At 35.8% G+C, this 23,518-nt stretch overlaps 1 protein-coding gene across 3 annotated transcripts in view; it reads left to right on the top strand.

The window, feature by feature from the left end:
• Window positions 1-367: 367 nt before the first annotated feature.
• The window catches only part of CFTR (CF transmembrane conductance regulator), a 159,662-nt gene continuing 136,511 nt past the window's right edge, over window positions 368-23,518 (top strand). Inside the window, exon 1 of one of the 3 annotated variants that reach the window (XM_079150515.1) lies at window positions 368-4,158. In XM_079150515.1, the coding sequence (XP_079006641.1) occupies window positions 4,016-4,158 (143 nt within the window). In that variant the 5' untranslated portion in view covers window positions 368-4,015. Of the gene's footprint in view, window positions 4,159-4,216; window positions 4,492-4,882; window positions 5,065-23,518 lie in introns of those variants that run through there. The other 2 variants (XM_079150517.1, XM_079150516.1) reach the window with 2 other exon arrangements.

The following is a 23,518-nucleotide window of genomic DNA, read 5'->3' as shown; positions in this document are numbered from 1 at the left end:
CGCCACTAATAAAGCCTGCATGTTTTGCAGCTTGGTGATCTTTAAGATTTCCTTTATGAGGAACTACCTTTAAGTCACAGAGGACCCATCAGGGTGCCAAATTCCATCTGGACACAGTTGTTACAAATATACCACTGTTGATAAGCTGAAAATTAGAGGAATCTAGAAAGAGTTTTCAAATCTCATTTCAGTGCAAAGGGAGTAAGGACATTTCCACCATGCAAAATATAATTTTGCCTCTAAATCAAAATTATCTTAGTTGCTTGACTTTACCCCCTTTGCTTCTAGTTCAATACAAGAAAATAACTTCATGGTGAATAAGAGAGTCCAATGTTCCTGAGAATTCTAACAGCCTTACATTCCATTTTGCAATGCTACTATTTTCTGATTTACAACTAATGATGTATAATGATAATTTATAATGGTTGAATTTTTATTAGGTCATAAATCCTTTATGTTTGTTAAATATATAACATTTAACCAATTTCATCCTGTAGTCCTCAACTAGGAGCAATTTTTCATCCCATTACTCAGGATATTTGTCAATCTCTGGAGTCAGTGTAGGTTGTCACAACTTGAGGGTAGGGGTTGTTCTAGTAGCACCCAGTGGGTGGAAGTTAGAGATGCTGCTAAATATCTGACAAGGTATAGGACAGCCTCCACAATCAAAGAATTATTCAATCCTAAATATCAATAGTGCTTGACATAAAAATCTTTCCATTCAATCTTATTTGATGTGTATCATTAGCCTCATTTTGAAAAAAGAGAAACAGAGATACAGAAAAGATACATAAATTATCCCTAAGACTACAGAGCAAAATAAGTGGTAATTCTAGGATTGAGAACCTAGCTCTTTCTTGCTTTAAAATCCAAGCTCTCTGTATTCTCTGTAATCCTCTCCAGAGAACTCTGATGACCATGAATAGATTCTGAGTTTTAAAGGGTGGAGCTACCCTCTCCTGCTGTGTATCTGCCCTAGCACCATGCTCTCACTTGCTGAGAGACTAATAGCAAGGACTCATCTCTAGAGCATCTTCAGATCTTCCCTTTAGGATGACATTTCAACCATTAGTTCAATAACCCCGAGAGAGCATGGTTACTAAATAAGGCGTAACTTAAAAGGAAAACAAAACACTATTTCTGTCTCCAAGAAGGTTGTGGGGAAGAGCTGTATATGTATATGAATAGAGTATTAAGCATATGTTTATAAACAGAATTGTCAGACCAAACATAATATTGGAAGCATTTAAAGTAATGAGAAACTGGCCTATTCATGGGCCAGGGCACCTCTTTCTGGTCCTGAAAACTCTTTGTAAGACTGTAAGATGTATTTGTATCCTTGGTTATTCTTGTGGCACACTGTAGAATAGCGGTGGCTGCTCCTACCCTTCCAGCTTAGATAAATTTATAAGCGTAGCTGCCTATGCAGGTGAGGCTGATGAGGCCTTGCCTTCTCTCTTTTGATGAGCTTTTCTTCCCTGTAAGGTGACATTTTCATCCTCCTTCTACTTTTCTACTTTTTAGTGCACTCTTGATTGCTACCCACTTAACACTATTACAGCTTGCTCAGGAGAGAATCTGAGGAATGCTCTCAAATTAAGTTGAACATGATGAATAAATAAAATATAGTGAAAGTTCACTCTCATGATCTCTAGTGGGGAAAATTTAGACATCATCTAGTAAGGTGAGCAACATGGGAAAGAAAGGTTGTCTCTGGTCTTTCATACATTGAGATCATTTGTAGGAAGCACCTGCATATAAAATAACTACTAAATAGATGTCTACTTTCTTTATCCCTCTTCCTGCGTCTTCCTCTTCCTCTTCTTTCTTTGATTTCCTCTTCTTCTTCCTTTCTCCTCTTCCCTCCCTCATTCTCCTCATTCTTCTTCCCCGGTCCTTTTCCTCCTCCTTCCTTGCTTACTTCTTTCTAATATACCTTTAAAATGATGTCGAACATGTGACCACTCACTCTTATATATTTAAAGTCAGTTCTGCCTAAAACATTAGGAAATTCTGTAGAAATATATGTAGTCATTAAATGCTTGAGCTCAGGCAACAGACTAATTTCAAACCCCAGTTTCTTCTGATATTATTTTCTGTGCAACTTGCTTGGGAAAATTAATAAACTTCTTATACCTCCATCTCTTTATCTGCAATATATAGAAAATACAAATACCTGTTCCACACAGGTTTTGTAAGGATTAAAAAGAGGAAAATTATGCTGTGTATTTGTCATTGTGCCCAGCATATATGGCAAATTCCCAATAAATGGAAGCTATTATAATATTATTATAAAATGATATGAGCTGGCACTTGAGTAACTTGGAAAGAAGAGTTTTTGTGTTTCTTATTACCACCATCCACCCTCACCTGGCCTATTGATTTCCTCTGAGATCCACGTTTAGGATTTCAGTCATGACCTTCAGCCCTATTTGAACACTTTTTTGGTACCTGTATTTGCATTACCAAGTTAGGTATGTTCCTAGACGCAAATCCTGAGTATCATATCTCAATTAGTTCATTTGGACATGTCTTCTAATAAAGTTAAAGTTCTGAATAGTGAAGTGTTTTTATGCCAAAACAAATTTGATTTGTGATGTTTTATGATAAAAATCTAGGGTCTTGCTATGCATGCATGTATGTACATGCTTAAAATGAAATCTTAAATGTCATTCATCAAAAATATTAACTCTAGTGGCTAATTGACTTGAGATTCGTGCTTTCCTGCCCCATTGCTGAACAGGCTAGAACCTTTGATTTCAGGAAACTAATATGAGCAGAAAGAATGGGCTAGATGTAAGGGACAGTATATAAATACACAAAGGATTATTTGAGGAGAAGTAAATTACACATTGATAGGAGAGATGGTTTGGAGTCAGACCTGAGTTTGAATCTTAACTCTACTATTGTAGGCATTTACTTAACTTCTCTTATATGTTTCTTCAATTGAAAACTGGGGATAATAACCCATATTTATATGGTTGTCCTAAGGTTTATATGAATGATGCCTGGCAAATAGTAAGAACTTGTCACTATTTTATTTATTCTTGAGATTACTTGACAAATATGTGGGGTCTCCTTGAGTCATAGCTCTGGGTCAGCTTCTATGATCTTTGGAACTTAATTCTTAATCTCTTTATTGTCGTATGCTTGTTGATAACAAAGAGGAACTGATTAGCAATTGATTTCAAAATGTGTGTATTACATTTGATGGGTCACACAAGCAGTTATAAAGCAAACAGTGGGGGTGGAGAGTGGATGGAGTGAGTTCAATCACATACCTGGGAAAAGTCAATAGTGGAGATAGAGCCTCAATTTTTGTCATACTGGAGAAGGAAAAATGTGGGCACAGGATTCGAAGCAAGGGATTATGAGTTAGAAACACTGAAGTTTTTTCCTGGTCTCTAACTTTATGCAATTTGTTTTATATCTTTGCTCTTTTTCTATTACATTTAAGATGATAAAATTCAAATGTTTCTAAAACTCACTTTAAGATAAGGAAAAAATGATGACAATGAAAAATAAAACATATAAAAACCCGCTGAACACATTTATTGAAATTAATGTTCTCCTCTTTGTTTCGTTATGAAATACATGTTTTATTTGTACTATATTTGGGTGAGGATAAGTCAACAATAAGATAGTTCTCGAGTCAAACACCCTTGCCTTTAGATGCTGAGGCAATAATCAGGCCAAAATTTTTACTTCTGTTTGAAAATTTCAATTCAAACTCAATATACATTTGCTTTTACACAATAGGGCTTGGGAATTAAAGGCCTGTCTCTTAAAAAAAAAAAAAAAAAAAAAAAAAAAGGCAGCCAAGCACACAGTCCTCACACTGAAAACTTGGAAAGAAGGCACCCATATGACTGTCTGCCAGGAAAGCCTAAATAGCCTAAATGCCCTCAGAGAGTTCAAGACAACTTATTTATTTTCCCTGAGTCAGGTCAAAGTGAACATGCTACCTTTGCTTCAAAGACTGGATTCCTTTCAGCGTTTTAGTTAAGATGTTTTGATGACCAAGAGTAGGAAATCTATAGGAGGGCGGGTTAGTTTACACACTGTCCACTTGTCATTGTCTCTAAGACACACAAAGCCAGCTAAAAAACACAGCCCGGCTGAAGTACTTACGACAGACCACGAACAAATCCTGAGCAGGTAATGGGCAAAGAAATATCTCCTCTTACCTCTTGCAGGATTTTTTTTTTAATATGCAAATACGACTTATAAGGTGTTCACCTACGCCTGAAATTAACAAAGCTTGTTTTTTTCCCTCTGACACGCAAAGGAAGCGCAGAAGTGAACACATCAGACATTGCCACAGAACTTTCCAGCTCTCTAAGGCTGCATTTTGATACGAGAGGGGCATATTTTCATTCCCTCTTCAAAATGCACCTTGCAAATGTAACACGAACCAGGCTAGGATCTCAGGAAAGAGGAGGAAGACTCCGGGAAGCTGGCGGCTGCGAGTCCCGGGTCCTGCAGAACCTGGTGCGTAGGAGAGTCCCGCAGGCTCCCTCGGGGGTCTGGTTCTGCTCCAGCCGGTAGTCCTGTCCTCTTGTGTCTGAACTGTACCTGGAGAGCACTACGACTGTACCCCACCTGTGGGTGGGCTGGGACTGGACGGTAGGGACACAAATCTGGAAAGACCGCGCCAGGGAGGGAGACTGGGAGTCAGAATCGGGAAAGGGAGGCACGGGGCAGAAGGGAGGGAAGGAGGCCAGAAGGAAGGAGCGATCGGGGTGCGGAGGGGGTGGAGAAAGCCGCGGGAGAAATTTGGGGCTGGACTAGGCTGCGCTCGGCTTTTAACCTGGGCAGTGGAGGCGGGGGAAGAAACCAAAGGAAAGGGGAGGTGTGTGGGATAGGGGTGGGTGAGCGGGAGTTGAAAGCAAGTGACATCAGCAAGTCAGAGAAAAAGGGGTGAGCGGCAGGCACCGAGAGAAGTAGGGCGTTTGGCATTAGGAGCTCGAGCCCAGCCTGCCCTGGCAGGGTCCCCAGTGCCCCAGAGACCATGCAGAAGTCGCCTCTGGAAAAGGCCAGCGTCATCTCCAAACTTTTTTTCAGGTGAGAGGGTGTCCAGCGGATCTTTGGAAGGACACGTGCCCATGAATGAAAGAGGGAGTGAATATGGGCAGAGTTTTTGGGGAAAAAGAAATAGTTTTTAAAGAGATGCACTATCATTCATTGTTTTGGTGAAAGAAAACATGGATTTTGTGGAATAAAATAGCATTAAGAAAGAAAAGAACAAACTGAAGCCAATTGTTTGAATAGAAAGCAAAATTTATTTGCCACTGTAAGACTCCCAAGACCCAAATATGCTAAGGTGCAATTGATTTGATTTGTTATTATTATTTTTTTTGAGAAACTTATAAAGTTGTTAGTAAAAATTCTTAAGTTTGGTTCTTTGTTTTCCCCCTTCACGCTTTGGAAACTTGTCTTCTTGGCACTCATACTACAGGTAGTAGGTGGTCAGAAAACATTTGTTAGCTGAATTTTGGGAAGGGAAAAAAATTGGATAGAGATAGTGGGAATTATGTGCCTAAAATTTTTATTGTTATGATACTAAGTCTAACAAGTACTTGCCACAATTCATTGTTCTTCTTTTTAAGAATGAGAACAAATCTGTCGAAGTATTTATCTTAAGCATGAATACTGTGAGCCATGGACTTTTAAAGGAGATCAGAACAGTCATTGAAATGTGTAACACTGGATATAGATGTTGAAGTTATATCCAACTGGCATTTAAAAAATTGTACTCTTGTCCTACTTTGCATGTAATGTGCAATAAGAGCTTGCAAACTTCATCTAATGGGGTTTTTAAAAATAGAGTTTAAGTTCGGAGTCTTAGGCAAAGTGTAATTAAATGTAGCATTTCATATTTGAAGTGTTCTTTGGAAACTGCATCTATCTTTTTCTTCTTATACTTGTGTGAATGAATAGGTACAGTTCTTATGGGACATGTACTTGACTCATAATTCTCCAATGAATCAGCCTACTAAAGTATCAGAAAAGTCAAACATATTATAAATATCTCTATCTATGTGTGTGTGTTGTGTGTGGTGGGGAGAGATTCAGCTTTCACACCCCTATAATGTTCGATTCTCTGCATGTACAATAAGCCTGAAACTCAGGTGCTAAGGAGAGATCATTGGCCACTGAAGGAGGCTCCTCCCTGTGTATGGGAAAGAAGGACATTACTCTTTGGAATTACTTATTCTTCACCCCTCACCAATACACACACATCTGGGGATTGAGCCCATTGGTTCTTTACTTCTAAGTTACATTCCCAAACCTTTCTTATCTTTTATTCTGAGACAGAATCTGACTAAGTTGCCCCTACCGGCCTTGAATTTAAGATCCTCCTGCCTCAGCCATCTGAGTAGCTGGGATTGCAGGCTTGTGCCACCATCCCAAGCTTGCAGTTACCTTTTTTTATTGACATTTCCAGAGCCTTTTGTTTCTTGGTTTGTAAAACTGGCTTATCTGTTAATCAATTTTCCTGCTACTTACAAAATCAGTATGTTAATTGGCATAATTTATAGCCTTTTTTTAGAACACTTTGAGGAACCGAAATGCCAGTCAAAAGCCAGCTTTTAGGGGAAGGAATACCCCATGGCTATTTCTTTTCTTTTGGTACCAAGGATTGAACCCAGGGGGCTTAACCATTGAGCTACATCCCCAGCCCTTTTTATATATTATGGAGAGACAGGGTCTTGCTAAATTGCTTAGGGCCCTGCAAAATTGCTGAGGGTGGCTTTGAACTCTTAATCCTCCTGCCTCAGCCTCCCAAGTCATTGGGATTATGGGCATGCACCAATGCACCCTGCTTCCCATGGCTACTTCTAATTATTAAAGGACTTCAAAATTAGTCATCTACAAAGTATTTTAAAATTTTTATTTTTTCAGATTACCTAATATATTTTAGTATAGTTCGGAAAATGCTCTTAAATTGATTTGGAAAGAAAATGTATTATAATGACTACTAAATTTGTTAAGAGCATACTCATTTCTCTAAACTATTTCATAATAAGTTGCTCTAAGAATAGGTGTGTTTTTAAAAGTTAAGTTCCTACTATTTATAGGAATTGACAATCACCTAAAGTACCAATGATTATAAACTTCCTTATGGACTACAAGGTAAAAACTTATTTTCTGCATTGGTCTAGGCAGTATTGCTTAGTGGTCAAGGGTGGAAGGCTTTGGATTCATATTGTTTTGATTCAGATTCCAGATCTACTGCTTTGTAACTTTGTGACTTGAGACAAGTCCCTTAATGTCTCTGTGTTTATATGACTTGACCTTTAAAACTTGAAGATTAATAGGATCTATGACAGGGATTAATCTGTTGAGAAAATACATGTCCAGTTTTTAGCCCAGTAAATGTTAGCTGCTATTAGTAATACTATTATTGTTATTATTTATCACATTTTGACATTCTTTTTACATTTTTTTCTTTTACATTTTGACATTCTTTATAGTACAATGTACTTTGTTTGTATACGATGGTCAATTCATCTCTGTTGAACATAATTTTGTGACTAACAGTCTGTATGTGCAATGAATGAGCCTGTTTGGAAATTACATTTTGGAAAAATCTCATCTAACATGGTCTTACTAGATATTTAGGAAAAAAGTCATATGCTTATACCATATCTTCTTCAGTGCCTTAGAATTTAACATTCTGAATATGGTCCCTTTGATTTCAGAGTCATAAAAGGATAAAACTACTATGGTCTGGGGTATAGATTATATTAAGTATTTAATTATCTAGATTTTGTCATTGAAAAACCAAAAGTGTTTGAGAAAAATCTAAGTACTTTCTTAATTTTGCAAGGATTTTACATCAAATACAAATTTTGAAAGATATCGCAACTGTCATAATGCATAATAAAAAAGAGATTTCATCACATAAACTCAAGTAGTTTATGAATATTATGGAAAATAAATTCATTAAGGTGAAGCTTTTATGAAAACAATATTTATGACGTAAGAGGTTTCTAAACTGGAGGTGATACACTTGCATAGAATCAGATTCATGTCCAAGTGGGATCAATTTATAAATGTTTACCAACAGAGTTTATGTCTTCTGATTTTAAGCATTTTTTCAAGTTTACATTTCCTTATAACTTTTAATATACTTATTCAGCTTGTTCTCTCTTTCCCCATTCCCTGAATTTCCCATTTTTGTTTAGTTGTCATACTATGTATCAAACCATATTTTGGATGATATAATTGGAATTTTGGTTATGGTGTCCTTACTAGAAGTCTAGATCTGTACTTGAACTGTGGGAGTCCCACAGAAGCCAAGTATCCAATGCAATGGGTCTCTTAAAAGACTGGGTACCAGGGCCTTCCATAAATTCTACAGATAAATCTCAAATCAAACCAAAGAGTGAAAAAATGTTAGTATCTAAGGTAGAAATTCACAAAGAATTGCATATTATAAGATTCAGGATAATAGTAAAATAATTTAAGACACTTTTGTTAGCTATTAAACAGAAAGCAATGTGAAATTTAAAAACAAATACAATAGAATTTACATATCATAATGGGTGTGGTGGCTCAAAATAGCTATCAGTGAAAATGATGCTCCTAAGCATTCTGCCTTTGATTAAATATTTTTTGCATCTTTTATTATGAAATTACCTTTAAAAATAACATGCAAATTTCTTTTCATAAGTATATATTAATTTCATTTCTTTATGATTATTATCTTATGGATTGTGTAAGATTAAAGATCATATTACCCAGACTAGTCACTTAGTTTAGTTTTTGCAAGACTTTTGACTATATCTCAAAATTAAAATTTTAATCATGATTCATTTTGTTAAGTCAAGTACTACCTAAGTTTAGATATAGTCCTTCAAAAATGTATTTAAAACTTTAAAGACAATTCTTAAAGAAGGGAAATACAAGTGCTTTGAACAATGGAAGCATAATTTTATAAATGTATAAAAATTCATAGAGTATAATTTTGAAGCAGACCAGGCTTTTTTGGTTAAATAAATTAAAGCACATTGTAAAAACATCTGTCATAGTTATCTTATATTGGCATTTTATTTCCATTTATGATATATGAATAAAGCTCTAATTATGACTGGGTCATAAATCTTTTTGCAAATTTTTGGAGGGTGTTCATAACAATATTGCCAAGGAAAATCAGTTGGCTCCTCAAGCAAGTATCTAGTCTGGTTCTGATCAATAGTCAAGCATTATCTCAGATTTGCCTCTCTGACAAGGGTTAGGCTATTCAAATTAAAAAAAAAAATCATAAAACAAAGGCCAATATGAGACAGACAATTGGTATTGTGATGAAAAACACCAACTGGACCTAAATATCATGCATCTACTGAGTCTGTGGGCAGATGCCATTCCAGTGCAGACAGCTCCAAGTTTCCACACCCTCTCTTGAATTTATCTCCAGTAAGAATTGGAGGAGGCAATCTCTGGGATAGGGACCCCTCTGTCTTGAACAATGTTGCCCAAACACTGACAAATGTTGACTCTACACTAGTCCCTCAGTATTTCTTTCTATCCATCTTCCCTTTGGTGACATATTGTTATTATACAGCTCAGAATTTTCAACTTGGAATACATGTCAATATTGCTTGGCTTAGCTCTCAGAATTCTAAAAGCACCTCTTCCACACAGTCTAATTATATACAAGTATATGTAAGAAGCATCTATATGTAAATATGTAGTTATATAATCATTTCTTTCAGTTAATTTTACAAGTTTTAACAATTACCCCTTGGTTTGAAACGTATTCCAGTGAATATTTTATATACTTAAAACACATAGCATACAATCTAGTTTATTTTTGTTTTGTTTCATACCAGAATTGAACCCAGGGAGACATGACACTGAGCCACATTCTTAGCCTTTTTTTTAGTTTTTATTTTGAGACAGGGTCTCATTCAATTGCTTAAGGGCCTCCCTATGTTGCTAAGGCTGGCTTTGATCTTGTGATCCTCCTGCCTCAGCCTCCTGAGCCCTGGGATTACTGGTGTGTGCCACATTACCTGACTAGTTTTTAATATATAATTCCTTGCTAAAGAGAGGAGTGGAATCTATTTTTCTTAACTGCTTCATCAATATTTTATGTTCGATGTGTGGCAATCAAAATATCCATCAGAGCCTGTTGATACATAAGGGAAAACATGGTTTTACAGGGTTTTTTTGGTTGTTGTTCTTTATGTTTTACTGGAGGAAGTAGGATTTAGTGTGATAATATTCAATATATAAATGTTGAAACTTGTTTTAGAAGGTCCTTGAATGAACACTGCTATAAAATATATTATTATTGTTAGTGTCCTTTAGCAAGAACCTGTAATTTCAGTACGATAGAGCTATAATGTAAGTATAGGATTGCTAAACCATCAGGGAAGGGTGTTAACCATTTAGCATGGAGTTATATGTTGTTTGTCAAGACTTTAAAAACATCTCTGACTCAGCAGCAATTTTGGCCATTTTGATCCAGTGATTCCTGACGCATCTTGTGTAGGGCATTTCCCTGGATCAAAATTCCTACAATGTAATGAGGTCAAAAGGGGAAAACAGACTATAATAGAGGTTTGGTTGTTTGGGGACACTGACAGATGGGTTACTTTATAAATATGTCAAGTGCATTATCACAGAGAAAGCATTATTATTTCAGTTGTTTCTCTTTAGTTTCTCAGAATGAGTGTACCATATAGTCGTTTCAGTGAGAAATCAGCATTACCAAGTAGCTTTACTATCGAGCTTTGTGTCAGTGAAAAGCTTGGGTACCTTTAACAAGAAGCCTGCAAAAATTCAATTTAATTTTCTACTGCTTCTCGTAGAGAATTATATCCTTACAGAACTCGGAAAGATCTGATTTTCACAACTGTATCCAAGTTGTAAGACTCTTCAAGTTTGCTATTTTCCTTGCAGCATCTTCATTACTGTCTTTTGACATCAATAACTATTTCAAATTGTAAAGTCCTGCATACTAGGGTCTTCTCCAAGTTGTTTAGTGTAGCATTCAAACCATTTTGGGACTCTCATATGGAATGGTTTAATAAATATCTTTTTTTTTTTTTTGTGGTGAGAATGATTCCATGACCAACCCTAGAGACCTATGTATATTACAGACTGATGACATTCAACAGTGCAATGGTGGCATCATTTTGGTAAAAGAAGAGGAAGCAGAACTAAGAGCAAATTTTTAATATTACTGCTATTATTCCTTCATTTTCTTTGTGACCCTTATAGCTCCGTCTTTGAGGGACAATCTATTTGCTAATTCCTTGCTCCTAATGTAAGGAAATAATCTGAAGATTTTTGCTGTCTAGGACTGTTAGGACTTTCAGCCCTGAAGCCATACCCAATTATAGTCAGAGAATTTCCCCAAGGAACTGAGTCAGAGCAATACTTTCTTTGTACACATGATTCTGGGAAACCTGGAGGACGCTCTCATTCATTTATTTACCACCTTCTATATTCCCCACAAGGCATTAAGAAGGGAGAGGTGGATAGGAGAGAAAATGATTATGTCTTCATGTGACAAATTCTCTGAGAACCAGGATCTCAAGGGCTTATAGAAACCCTCAGCAAGGGTACCTAATCCATACTAAGGCTTGCCAAAGGTTTGTTGGAGGAAATGTCTCTTGCATCACACCTGAAGGAGATTATTCAGTAGGAGTTATCCAGACGAGGGTAGGGATGAGTTAGTGAAAATTTAAATGCAGAACCAACTGATCCCATGTAGGAATGGCAGGCAGAGTGAGTAAGGCAACTTAAAAGAATTCAGAGAAGGTGTCTGAATTCTTCCTAAAATGAGTGACAGATTTGTGGGTGATGGGTCTTCAAACTCTAGCATAAGAGGCTTGTTTGAGCTTTATCATGGTAAGGGAAAAGCCACAAATTTTAGGAAGGGGAGCGACAGGACCATTTCAGCAAAATAAATGATTACCTGGAAGAGAGGCAGTGGGGATGGAAGGATGATGGATCTGAAGGACATGTTGGAGGCAAAATCAATAGTTTTGTTAATTGATTAGAGGTGAAAGGAGAAGGAGAGAGAAGAACCAGGAGAACATCTGGATTTGCTGATCTGGACCACAAGGTAAATGGTATGTATTGAGTGAAGAAGTTCAATTGGAGAAGGCTTGGTGTGGGAGTGGAGACCTTGGCAAACACTCTACATCGCTTTAAAATGAGAAAGGAAATTATAGGTATGGCTCAAGTCCAGCTAATATGGTTATTTGAAAATAGTCTTGGATCTCTGAATACATTTTGTTTAAAAAATATAAATTGACCAAATACTTATTACCAAAGGAACTTGTACTTTTCAGTTCAAAGGTAGATTTGACATCTGATGCCTGATAGGTTTATGTCTTCTATCCATAAAAGTTAATGTATATATATGCACTGTGAACAAAAGTACACAAAGTAAATCAGTCCCCCATGGATTAATTAGATTATGGAGCCAACTTAAACCAACAAAAGTAGTACAGTCAGGTAGTACTTACATAAATTATTTAATTCAGTTCACAGAAGTCTTTTAAAACTACAATGGGATTTAAAATATATTCACTATATCGAATTATTAAGCTGTTGAAATTGAAACTCAGAGGTAGTAATCCCTGTAATGCTAGAACTAAATTTTCATGCAATGAAATTTTATTAGCCAGAAAGATAATCACTATAAAATGAACTCATTAAAGTGAAAGTAATTACTTTAGAATACAAATATGATTTTTAGTTATTCATTCATTCGCTTATGCATACATGCATGTGTGTGTGTGCATTTATTCAGAGTACATATTAAGCTCTTGATACCTGCCAGGGATATAGTGGTTTGAAGTCTTAAAAAACAGATAAAAATTTCTTAAGCATTCTTTTTATTCTGCTTCTGCTGGAGTTTTCAATCAAATATATATATATATTTTTTTAACAATTCAGTTTTTTCTCTTTGGAATACAAAACCTGTCATACTCAAATATAGATTTTTACCTCTGCCCACTTTTTGAAGGGGACCTAAAATTTTTGATTTACAAAATTGTTTACTGTGTAAAGTACATTTCATTCAATAAGCTATTCCAAACTCACCAATATTATTTTTTGACAATAAAAATTGTTTGATGTGTTGTGAAAAATTTAAATAAATTCTTATGAAATGTAAACACAGGTCATTTCATTAAGAAATATATATTGGATTTAATCTTGGACACAGTCTTTGGATTCACTGAAGTGTTAACCTAGAAACTTTGCAGACTATTTAAACTTATGCAAGGCTTTGGTGTTTCCATTGTTTCTTCTGCCATGAAGGGAAGTATTGAAAGATGTTTGCGTTTTCCTGGTTCACACTGCATCACTAATGTAGAGTGGGGTCAGATTCTGGGCTAGTAGACATGTATAAATTATTAGAGAAAAACAATGAACTACCAAGTCTTCATTGATGAAAATCTGCCCCAAATTTAGTTATTTTGTGGAAAGAGATATCTAGCTGAAAACGGGATAAAGACGTAAATGCTTAGGTTCTTAAAATCAGGAGCTCTCACTTATAATTAACAGTATTTTCTATAGCTTTGGCTCAGTGCTCCTCAAATTATGGTCTTCTGATCACCTGCTCAAAAGTGTACTAAATATCTATATAGTTTATATAAATATGAAATATAATACATATATAATATGGTATAAATTTTATATTAAATATGCAGAATCCTGAGTTCTACTCTATTCCTACTAAATCAGAATCTATTTGAAATTTTTCAACTTTCCAGGTAATTCTTTTTGCCTACAAAAATATGGGAACCAGTAGGTCATAAGGTATCTTAAGAAAATGTATTTAGATAATCCAGTTAATGCTTCTCAACCTTGATAGCATAAGTCTCTGGAGGTCTGGGTCCTAGTCCCAGAGATTTTTACTTACTATATTTAAAGTAGAGTCCAGGAATTTACATCTTTAAGAATGACAACCTTTCCCTCCCCGTTGACCACTTCTGATACTGGTGGTACATGGACCCTAGTTAAAAACCTGGACAAAGTCCCCTCCCCCCCGAAAAAAAAATCCTGGGATATGATTGGCATATGATGATTATTAAAATTGTCAGATGTTTTTAAAAGCTCATATACTCAGGCCTCAGTCCCTCATGTTTTTGTTTTGGGAAGTCTAGAACAGGACTTGGTACAGAGTTCACAAAAGGTTCCAGAAGGTTCTGATCCATGGTTTCATTTTAAAACAAAACAAAACAAAAAAGGCAAAAATGAAATAATTGTCAGTTATTAATGTGTTTTTAGAATCTTCATTTCTTAGATCATTAATAAAAGATTAGAAAACAGACTTGAGAACAAAATCTGGGGAGAGGTAAAATCTGTATCCAGGATTCTACCAAAAACAAAATGAAAGAAAAAGAAAAAGAAAAAGAAAAAAAAAAAAAAAAACAACCCATAAAACGTGGGGTAAGAAGTTGTTTCCATCTTCTTCCAGTTCCATTAACCTTCTTTCTCTCCCAGCATTCCTCTTTACCAATCTTAGATTCCAAGGAAGAAAGTTGTGAAGTTAGCCACTCTTCAGTAAATTAACAATGGAAATAGTTCAGCTTTCCAAGGGATTGAATATTTTCTCTTAAGTGGTTCCCAAATCCTGCAGCTCTGCCTCCCACTATCTCCTAATACTTCTTACACACTTCCACACACCAGGGATTATTTGAATTATTTGAGAAATTCTAGGTACATTCTACATGTAGGAAGTATGTGGTTCAGAGAGGCTAAAGAGTTAATAGAAGCTCACCGAGTTATTGGGAAGTCAGAATGTGAACTTAGATGGATCTAAATCCACATCTCTGTTCTGAACCTGTATATCATATTGCCCACAAACCTGAAATGGTATTGATGAATTATATAATTTCAAGTGGTTTGATTTTAAAAACTTCTTGTCTCTGAAATTTATTCTTATAAAATGTATTATTTTTTAAATGCGTAAATAATATTATTTAAATAAGACATAAGGCTTAGTTCTTGGAAGGGCCGGAGTCATGCCCTTCACCTTAATCGCTGTTATTGCCTTGCATAGGATCACCCATCTTTCTCTGGTGTCACACTATGACCACTGATCCCAAGTCTTCATCATTTATGTAATCTGCTTTTCTACTTATTTTATTTCTTAGAGCTCAAGGAAGGGGCTGGACCACTTGGCAGAAGTTTCTTCACCTTGAGTTTTGACAAATATTGGATTTTCCTAGTACAAATTTTTTTGTGTGAAAAATAATACTATTATTAGTGAATCCCAGTTCTCAAATGAAATCTTGCTTGGAACATATAAGTAGAAATATAAATAGAAGTAACCACAAAAGACAATAACTATTTCACACATTCAGACATATAGTTAACTTCTCCCTTAAAATATAGGCTAAAATAAAATTATTCTAAAATGATTTTATGGGCCATTTTCTTGGTCCTACTAATTTATGTTTTTTACAGTTGTAATGTTTCTGAGATTGAGGTGTCTTTTACAACTGGTATAAAAAATTCAAAAACAAAACAAACGTCAGCCAACAGGCCTAGGAATAAGTTGTAATATGGGAAGTTAGTAATACATAAAAGGTATGTGTGTGTGTGTATGTGTATATATATATATATATATATATATATATATATATGTTCCTATGACTGTAGTTGAATTTTTTTTTTTGCATTGGTTAAACCTCAAAAAGTTGAATTTTAACTTAAATTTAGTTTGTTGCTTGATATTTTTTGAGAAGAGTTACTCTGTGATGTAGTTTTGAGAGAAAGAAGTAATATTTAGTCTGAAGTATGTCTGGCATACCAGGCAAGGTAATTATAGTAGAAGTTGCTCAAACTCAGCACTTCCCTGTGCCTTGAAATTATGCTGCCTGTGCCACAGGTGAAGGTGCTGTGAATGCAGCTTGTCACTATCCCCCTATTCATAGATGTGAAAGGCCAAGAATGATTCAGAAGAATATTTTTTTTTACCTGAATGTAAGGCTTAGACTAAGATTTTAATTATGACACCAAAAAAGAAAGTGATCGATAATTGTGTGCCTAAGTATGTACTACTGTTGTTTCTAGAAACTGCGTGTGCTATTTCTTTTTGAAAGAGTGAGCATTAAACTGATGGTGAGTCTTTTGATCAATGTCGCTTTAGAGTGTATAACATGATATGATGTTATAAAACCATCATGGTGTTATCTGTAGCTTATTATCTATTGTCTGGGTGTTGTATAACGCTGTTAAGCAGTGATGAGACCTGTGTGAGCAGGTGTGCTGGAATATGGGCTGTTAACTGAACTTGGCCCACATGTGGTACAGAGACATGCTTACTTATGCAATGCAGAGATAAACAATGTAGTAGGTTTTAATGCATACAAAGAGCTGTCTGGGAAACTTTTCTGTATAAAGGACACTCAGATTCACCAGGAAGCTTAGGATAATGTTTGGATGACTCCAGTGAGTTAAAATTGTCATATCATGCATCTGAGTATGTATGATATTTTTATTTGTATTTTAAAATAATAAACAAATTTAAAACACTGGTATTTCAAATAAAATGGGTGAAGTGAATTCCCTGAAGTGTCTTTGAGGAATGGTTGGTTTTGGGGCTTATAGTTTGAAAACCATTGAACTAGTTGTTCTCTATATTGATTGTTCCTGTAAGTCCCATATTTCAACCATCTTTACTTTTTAAAATCATATCACATTCTACTTCAGGTCTCTCCTCACTATCAATTCTTAGTGATATATAGTGGAGGTAGCATGTACTTTGGAATTAGATAGATTTTTGGCTGGAATCCTCACTCTGTGACTTATTAACAAGTGATCTAAGGCAATTTTATGTTATCTTTCTGATACTCAGTTATTCTCATTAAAGCGATAAGTTATTCTCAACATGGTTTAATATTATTATGATGTTTGACATTCATTGATTGCTTGCTTTGTACATTAGTCAAGGTTCTCCAGAGAAACAGAACTAATAGTAAATGCATACTTCAATGTATATGATCTATTATAAGGAATTAGCTCACATGATTATGAATGCTGGCAAGTCCAAATTTACAGGGTTAGCTGTCAGACTAGAGAACTGGGAAAGCCAATGTTTTGGTTTGGGTTCAGAGACAGTCTGTTGGAGAATTCTTTCTTGCTTGGGGAGACCAATCTTTTTGTCTGTTTTAGGCTTTCAACAAATTGGGTGAAGCCCACCTACATTGGGGAAGGTAATTTGCTTTACCCAGAATTCATTGATTTAGATGTTAATCTCATCCAAAAATAACCTCTCAGTTGACACAAAATTGACCGTCACCCTCTGTAAGTCTTTCCATGCCTAAGTGACAACAAATAAGACAGTAACTCTTCAGTAAATGGCAAACACTAGCATCAGCCACAGCAGTATTTTTGTAATCACCACTTTCTCAACTCTCTGTCTAGGCGCTAAGAAAGTACTTCTTTTCTCTCGTTTTAATTCTCTTCTCCTATTAACTATACCTGTACTTTCTGTGAATTATGGAGATCATATTGGCCCCTGCCAATTGCACGTTAGCTTTTGCTTTGCCATTGATTTTCATCTCCAGCTTTTTTTTGGAGGGAGGGGGCAGCATTAAAATTCTTTTTTTCTTTTTTTACAGGCTGTATTTTGACTCATTGTACACAAATGGGGTACATCTTTTTGTTTCTATGGTTGTGCACAATGTGGATTCATACCATTCATGTAATCATACATGTACATAGGGTAATGAGGTCTGTCTCATTTCACCATTTTTCATACATTATCTTAAATATTCAGATTATCCCCTGTGTGCATTGTCCTTACATGGAATTTCTCTGTTGCTTAGGATCAATGTATTGTACTTGCTAGGGATACACCATAACAAAGTTCCATAAACTGGGTGACCTAAACAAGAGAAATGTGTTGTGTTGCAGTTCAGCAGACTGGAGGTCTGAGACCAACGTGGTGGCAGATGTGGTTACTTCTGAGGGCTGTGAGGGAGAGTCTGTTCCAGATCTTTCCCTTAGCATTAGGGGACTCTGGTAATCCTTAGCACTCTTTGACTTGTGGAGGCATCACCCTGACCTCTGCCTTCATCTTCACAGGGTGTTTTCCCTGTGTGCCCATATCTATGTGCTAATTTCCCCTTTTTATAAAAATAGCTGTCGTGGTGACTAGAGCCAACTCTGATGGCCTCATTTTAACTTGATTACTCTGTAAAGATCCTGTCTCCAAATAAGGTCACATTCTGAGGTACATGGGTTAGAACACGAACGTTTTGTGGGGAAACAGTTCCATGTTTAACAATCAGTAACTGTCTTCAGGAACAGAATGGGATAAGGAAGTAATTTGAAACTGTAGAGTACCATGCATATACCAGGTTACAGTAATTTGTGAAACTTCTAAAACTATGTGTATATCATCTATAATGGTATGTAAATAAAATGAAGATAATCCAGAGAATGTCAAGTGACATAATATAGAAACTATCAAGGAGGGTCATTTGCTCTTGAGAAGAGTGAAGTGAAATTTTGGTCCATGTCTACTAATAATAGGATGAGGGTCAAATATTAGGAATCATGTTTTAATAATGAAGAGTATTACATATGAAAACATTTTATTGAGAATTAAAGAATCTTGATGGGAAATGTTAGGATTATGAACTTTAAGTTAATAACTCATGAAAAGGGAGGACATGTTATCAAAGAATGGTCCCTGACCCAAGTAGAGACATCTCACATTTGCATCACATTTACTTCAGTCTTAAAAATGTTGTAACTTTTTTTTTTTCTTTTAATACCTTTGATCAGGAGTAATAGCTAAGAAACCCCTATTTGCAATCAGTATTTTCAGATGGGTCAAACAAATATCATGTTTGTGGGATTAATTAAAAAATTAATTCATTCAGTTTCTAATCTGTACAAAGCACTGAAGAAGACAATGGAGGTAAGAAGATAAATATCACACCTGTGATAGTCTTGCCAACTGTGGTGGTACATATCTGTAATTACACCAGTTCAGGAAGCTGAGGCAGGAGGATCATAAGTTTGAAACCAACCTGGGCAACTGAGTGATACTCTGTCTCAAAAGTAAAAAAAAATAAAAAGGGCTGGGGATGTAGCTCAGTGGTAAAGCGCCCCTGTGTTCCCTCCTAATACTGAAAAATAAAAAGATTTTCATCTTATGAGGGAAGTAAATTAGTATACAGTGTATTTTGTACATGAATCCAAACTTAAAAGAACTGAATGACAGTTAAGCACCAAGCTCTATGGTAGGTATAAGGGATATACTGAAGGGGGGGGGGTTGGAGAGAGAGAGAAAAAGAGAGAGAGAGAGAGAGAGAGAGAGAGAGAGAGAGAGAGAGAGAGAGAGAGAGAGAGAGAGAGAGAGAGAGCGCATCTATGAGGTGTTACTCCTTGTGGGCTTATAGTCTATTGCAGTGGGGGCGGGGGATGGAGGATTGGTAGATAAGACAATCTGTGGAAGAGCCCCAGGTGCAGGAATTATTGGACAGAATGGTGCACATGGGAGGGAAGTTAAACCTAGACTGAAGAGAGGCTCACCTACACCTAATTAATTTCTATGGAACTATTTCAATGCATTGAAATGCACTGGGGTTTCTTGGAAATAGAGGTCAGGTTTTATTTCAAGGAAGCTATCCATTTTTCTTCAGTATGACCTGACTGAACCAAAGAATGCCATGCCTGGTGATGGCAATGGAAGAATCCTTTTAAAAATTAAGAACCACCTTATTATCAATGGTTTTATCCAGTGGGAGCTCCTGCGGAGTTCAAAAGGAAGAGAATCTGTCTCAGCATTTCCTTTAAAGTTCATTTTCCTAAAGTACAAATGGAAGTAAGAGATCATGACATTTTGAGGTCAAAAACCCCTCCTGAATGGCTATAAAAATGATTTTCACTAACCCACCATAATTTGTGTTATGATTTGTGTTTTTAATTACCTGATTGTCAAAGTGATCATTCTGAATTCTTAGATTGCTTATTAAGAACTATTAACAAATCAGTCATTCTTATTGTGTTTTGCTCTTGAAATATAAAGCAATTTAGTTTTTATTTAAGTAGATCTTTACTTACCTATATATTGCTTGTATTAAGAGAAGACATAAAGAATAAATGAAGAGGATTTAAAGTAAGGCTCTTGCAATAGTCTCATTCCCATGATAAACCATGAACCAATTTTTGTATCCATTCCCTTCCTATCTTGATTTTTTCTGGAATTCACTGCAGGGATGGGTAAGGATTAGACTGGGTAAGGATTAGACTACTGCTGCTCTCCTCCCCCACAACTCCGGGGAGCTTTATCATTGGTGCCTTTCCCAGTGATGTCAAGACTTTAAGATAATGAATGTATAGTCTTGCATCAAACTCAGAAACAGGGATCTGAAACTTAAATTTGGAATCAAGAAATGTGTCCATATGTATCCTTCTTTCCTTTCCCTGAAAGGGGAAGAAATTAAAGAAGATGCTAAATTTATCCTTTAATTTGCAATACTTGGCAATTTTTCAAGAGAATGATATAATCACAGCAGAATGTGGAAAGGATTGTAAAATGCAATCACTAACCTAATTCCATGTTTAGCTGGAAGATTGGGAAATCAGCCATAGCTGAGAAGCCTGAATCCAAAGCTGTGGTGCTCCCTGAATCCTTCTGAAAAATAATCCTGGGTTACAGTTATACAAGAGTATCACAGAGCAGAGAACATAAGCAAACTGGGGGAAGAGAAGAGTAAGACAAATGAAAAAAATTCCAGAATTGACTGATGGGTCATTTGGCTTGATGATTCCAAGTAGAATCCTAGAGAGACCATATTTATTACAACCAAATTTATAAAACCATCAACTTTGTCTTCTGATGCATTCTCTGTATCAGTGCTATCTTTGGAGTATTAGTTCTTGGTCATCTTCATCTTAAATAATTTCTGAAGTTGCTTTCAGTCTCCATTAGACCATTTTAATCATCAAGCAAAATAGGTAAATAAATGAATATCTTCAAACAAGTTATCTTATTTTTAATTTGTTTTTAAGTTTGGAAAAAGCAGCTTTGAGGTACAGCATGGCAAGCATCATGAAGTACTTAATTAATAGTGATTTTTTTAAAAAACACAGAGCAAGAGATCATTAAATCACTTGGATTTGGAAGGTCATGAGAAAGTCTAGCATGTGTTTTGCCTGTCGGGCTCATGCCAAACACATATACCTGTCTTCACTTCACTTTCGAGAGCTTTTCAGAGCATTTCTCCCCCAAAGATATATGATCTCCACAGTGTGAAAAACACTTTTGCAGAGAAAAATGAAGTAGCTTCAATCCAGAGTTAGTTCCAGAATGGCAATTATAGCTTGAAAAAGATGTGGGTCTTTCTCTGCCAAAGGACAGAGAAGTTCCAGTAGTGTCTGTTTTGGGTCCTAGTGATGGTGTCTGAACAAGTTAGATGGACAAAGAGCCTCAATAAAGGATTTAGAGTTCTAGAAAAAGGGAGGGAATGCCAAGTAAATGGAGTAATTATAAAGCAAATGCCAGCAAAGTTTAAATCTCTGCACCATGTGGGAGCTATCCTTCTATCATTTATGTGAAGTATGTTTTGTTCCTACCTCAGGAGAAGACAGATGTAACTTGTGCTCCTTTTTTCCTTTTCAGCTTCCACTGGGGATGCTTGAAACTGTTCTCTAGAATGTGACTAACAGTAACAGTGGTGACGTTCTGCCAGTCACACAAGTTTCCCTCTGTAAGCTTTTAAAAATGCCTGCCAGTTACCCAGTGGCATTTCTACCGTAAAATCTTAAGGCCAATCTATTTCCCTTCCTTATTTTCTTGGTTTCAAATATGTTTCTTATTGCCAATGGAAATACAAATTAGAAATTAGAGAGCAATGGTATCACTTGTCTTTCTTGGTTAGTAAAGAGCTCCTGAAACTCAGACAGGATGCAGCAATTTCATAGGGCATTTAATCATTCTGTCTTGCCAGTCGTTCCAGCTACAGTCAGTTTTGTGGCTTTTGTTAGTGGCTTCATGCCCAAATAAACTAAAAATCAAACTCAAATCATGGAAAAACACTCTTTTCTAGAAGAGAACACAAATCATAAGGTTGTATCTTCTGTTATCTTTCATGACAGGTGGTTTTTCTGTAGCATTGCTCTTTGCTTCATTAATTCCTTGAGTCTCTTAAATCCAAGTCATGGATGAATTAGGTGTGGCTGTTCAAAGTGGCCTTCAATGCCAATGGTATGTATTCCTGTTTTCTTGAGAATACTATCACCATTACTACCCTCACCCCTCAATTCATGATAGTTACAGAAGTTAAGTTCTTTGCTTCTGGGGGTCAGGAAATAAACAACTTATACAACTCATGTTGCATGTCACCAATTCTTAAATTTTCTCATGATCTTTGTACTTAGTGTTAAATCTTTTCCAGTAGCCACATAAGCATTACCATATTTTAAAGGACTTAGAGTGTCAAAGTCACTATAAAGAGAATTTTTTTACCAGTTCTAGAAGTATCAAATGAAACATTTAGAAAAATTCCAAAATCAACACTGACAATTGATTTCTTTGTGATGTTATTCTTAATTATAGCTTTATCGGGATGCAATTCACATGCCAATTTACTGACTTAAAGTATAGGATTCAAAGAATTTTCAGTAAGTTCACAGAATTGTGTTAACCACCAAGATAGCCAACTTTAGAACACTTTAATCACCCAAGAAAGAAACTGCATATCCATTAGCAATTATTACTGGAGCCCCACTCTCTTACCCTAGGCTGGAAACTTCATATGAATTGAATAAAGTATTCTTTTGTGACTTGCTTCTTTTACTTAGGGTAATGTTTTCCAGGGTTATCCTTGTTATAATTTTTATCAGTGCATCATTTCTTTTTTTGCAGTAATGTGGATTGAACTCCGGGCCTTAAGCATTCTGGGCTAGTGCTCTACCACTGAGCAACACCATCTAGCTCATTTTAAATTTTATCTTTGAGACAGGGTCTTGTCACTCTAAATTTCCCAGACTGGCCTTGAACTTGGAGCTTTACCAGTCTTAGTCTCCCAAATAGCTGGGATTATAGGTGTGTGTCACTACACTTAGCTCATCATTCATTTTATTGCCAAATAATATTTTATTTGTTGAAATATCCATTTTATTTATCCATTAGTTGATAGATATTTAGACTTTCCTATTTTTGCCTAATAATAATAATACTGCTATGAATATTGGGGTTATGAGTTTTTATATGAACATACAAATCATATTTGGATACACACATTTCATTTCTTTTCTTATATACCTAGGAGTGGAGTTGATAATTCTTATGCAAACTTTCTGTTTCTTATTTTGAAGAATTTTAAAATTGTTTGCCAGGATCTGCATCATTTTACTTTCTCACTAGCAGTGCATGTAGGTTAGAATTTTCTTCACATATTTGCCAGACTTATTATTTTTTATTATAGCCATTCTACTAGGTATGAAGTGGAATCTCATTGTGGTTTTGATATGTATTTCCCTAATGCCTAATGATATTGAGCGTCATTTCATGTACTTA

This window comes from Sciurus vulgaris (genome assembly GCF_902686455.1).
Source record: "Sciurus vulgaris genome assembly, chromosome: 8".
In the NCBI taxonomy this organism is placed as follows: domain Eukaryota; kingdom Metazoa; phylum Chordata; class Mammalia; order Rodentia; family Sciuridae; genus Sciurus; species Sciurus vulgaris.
Note: the sequence above shows the minus strand (reverse complement) of the source record. Positions and strands in the feature narration are given on the sequence as shown.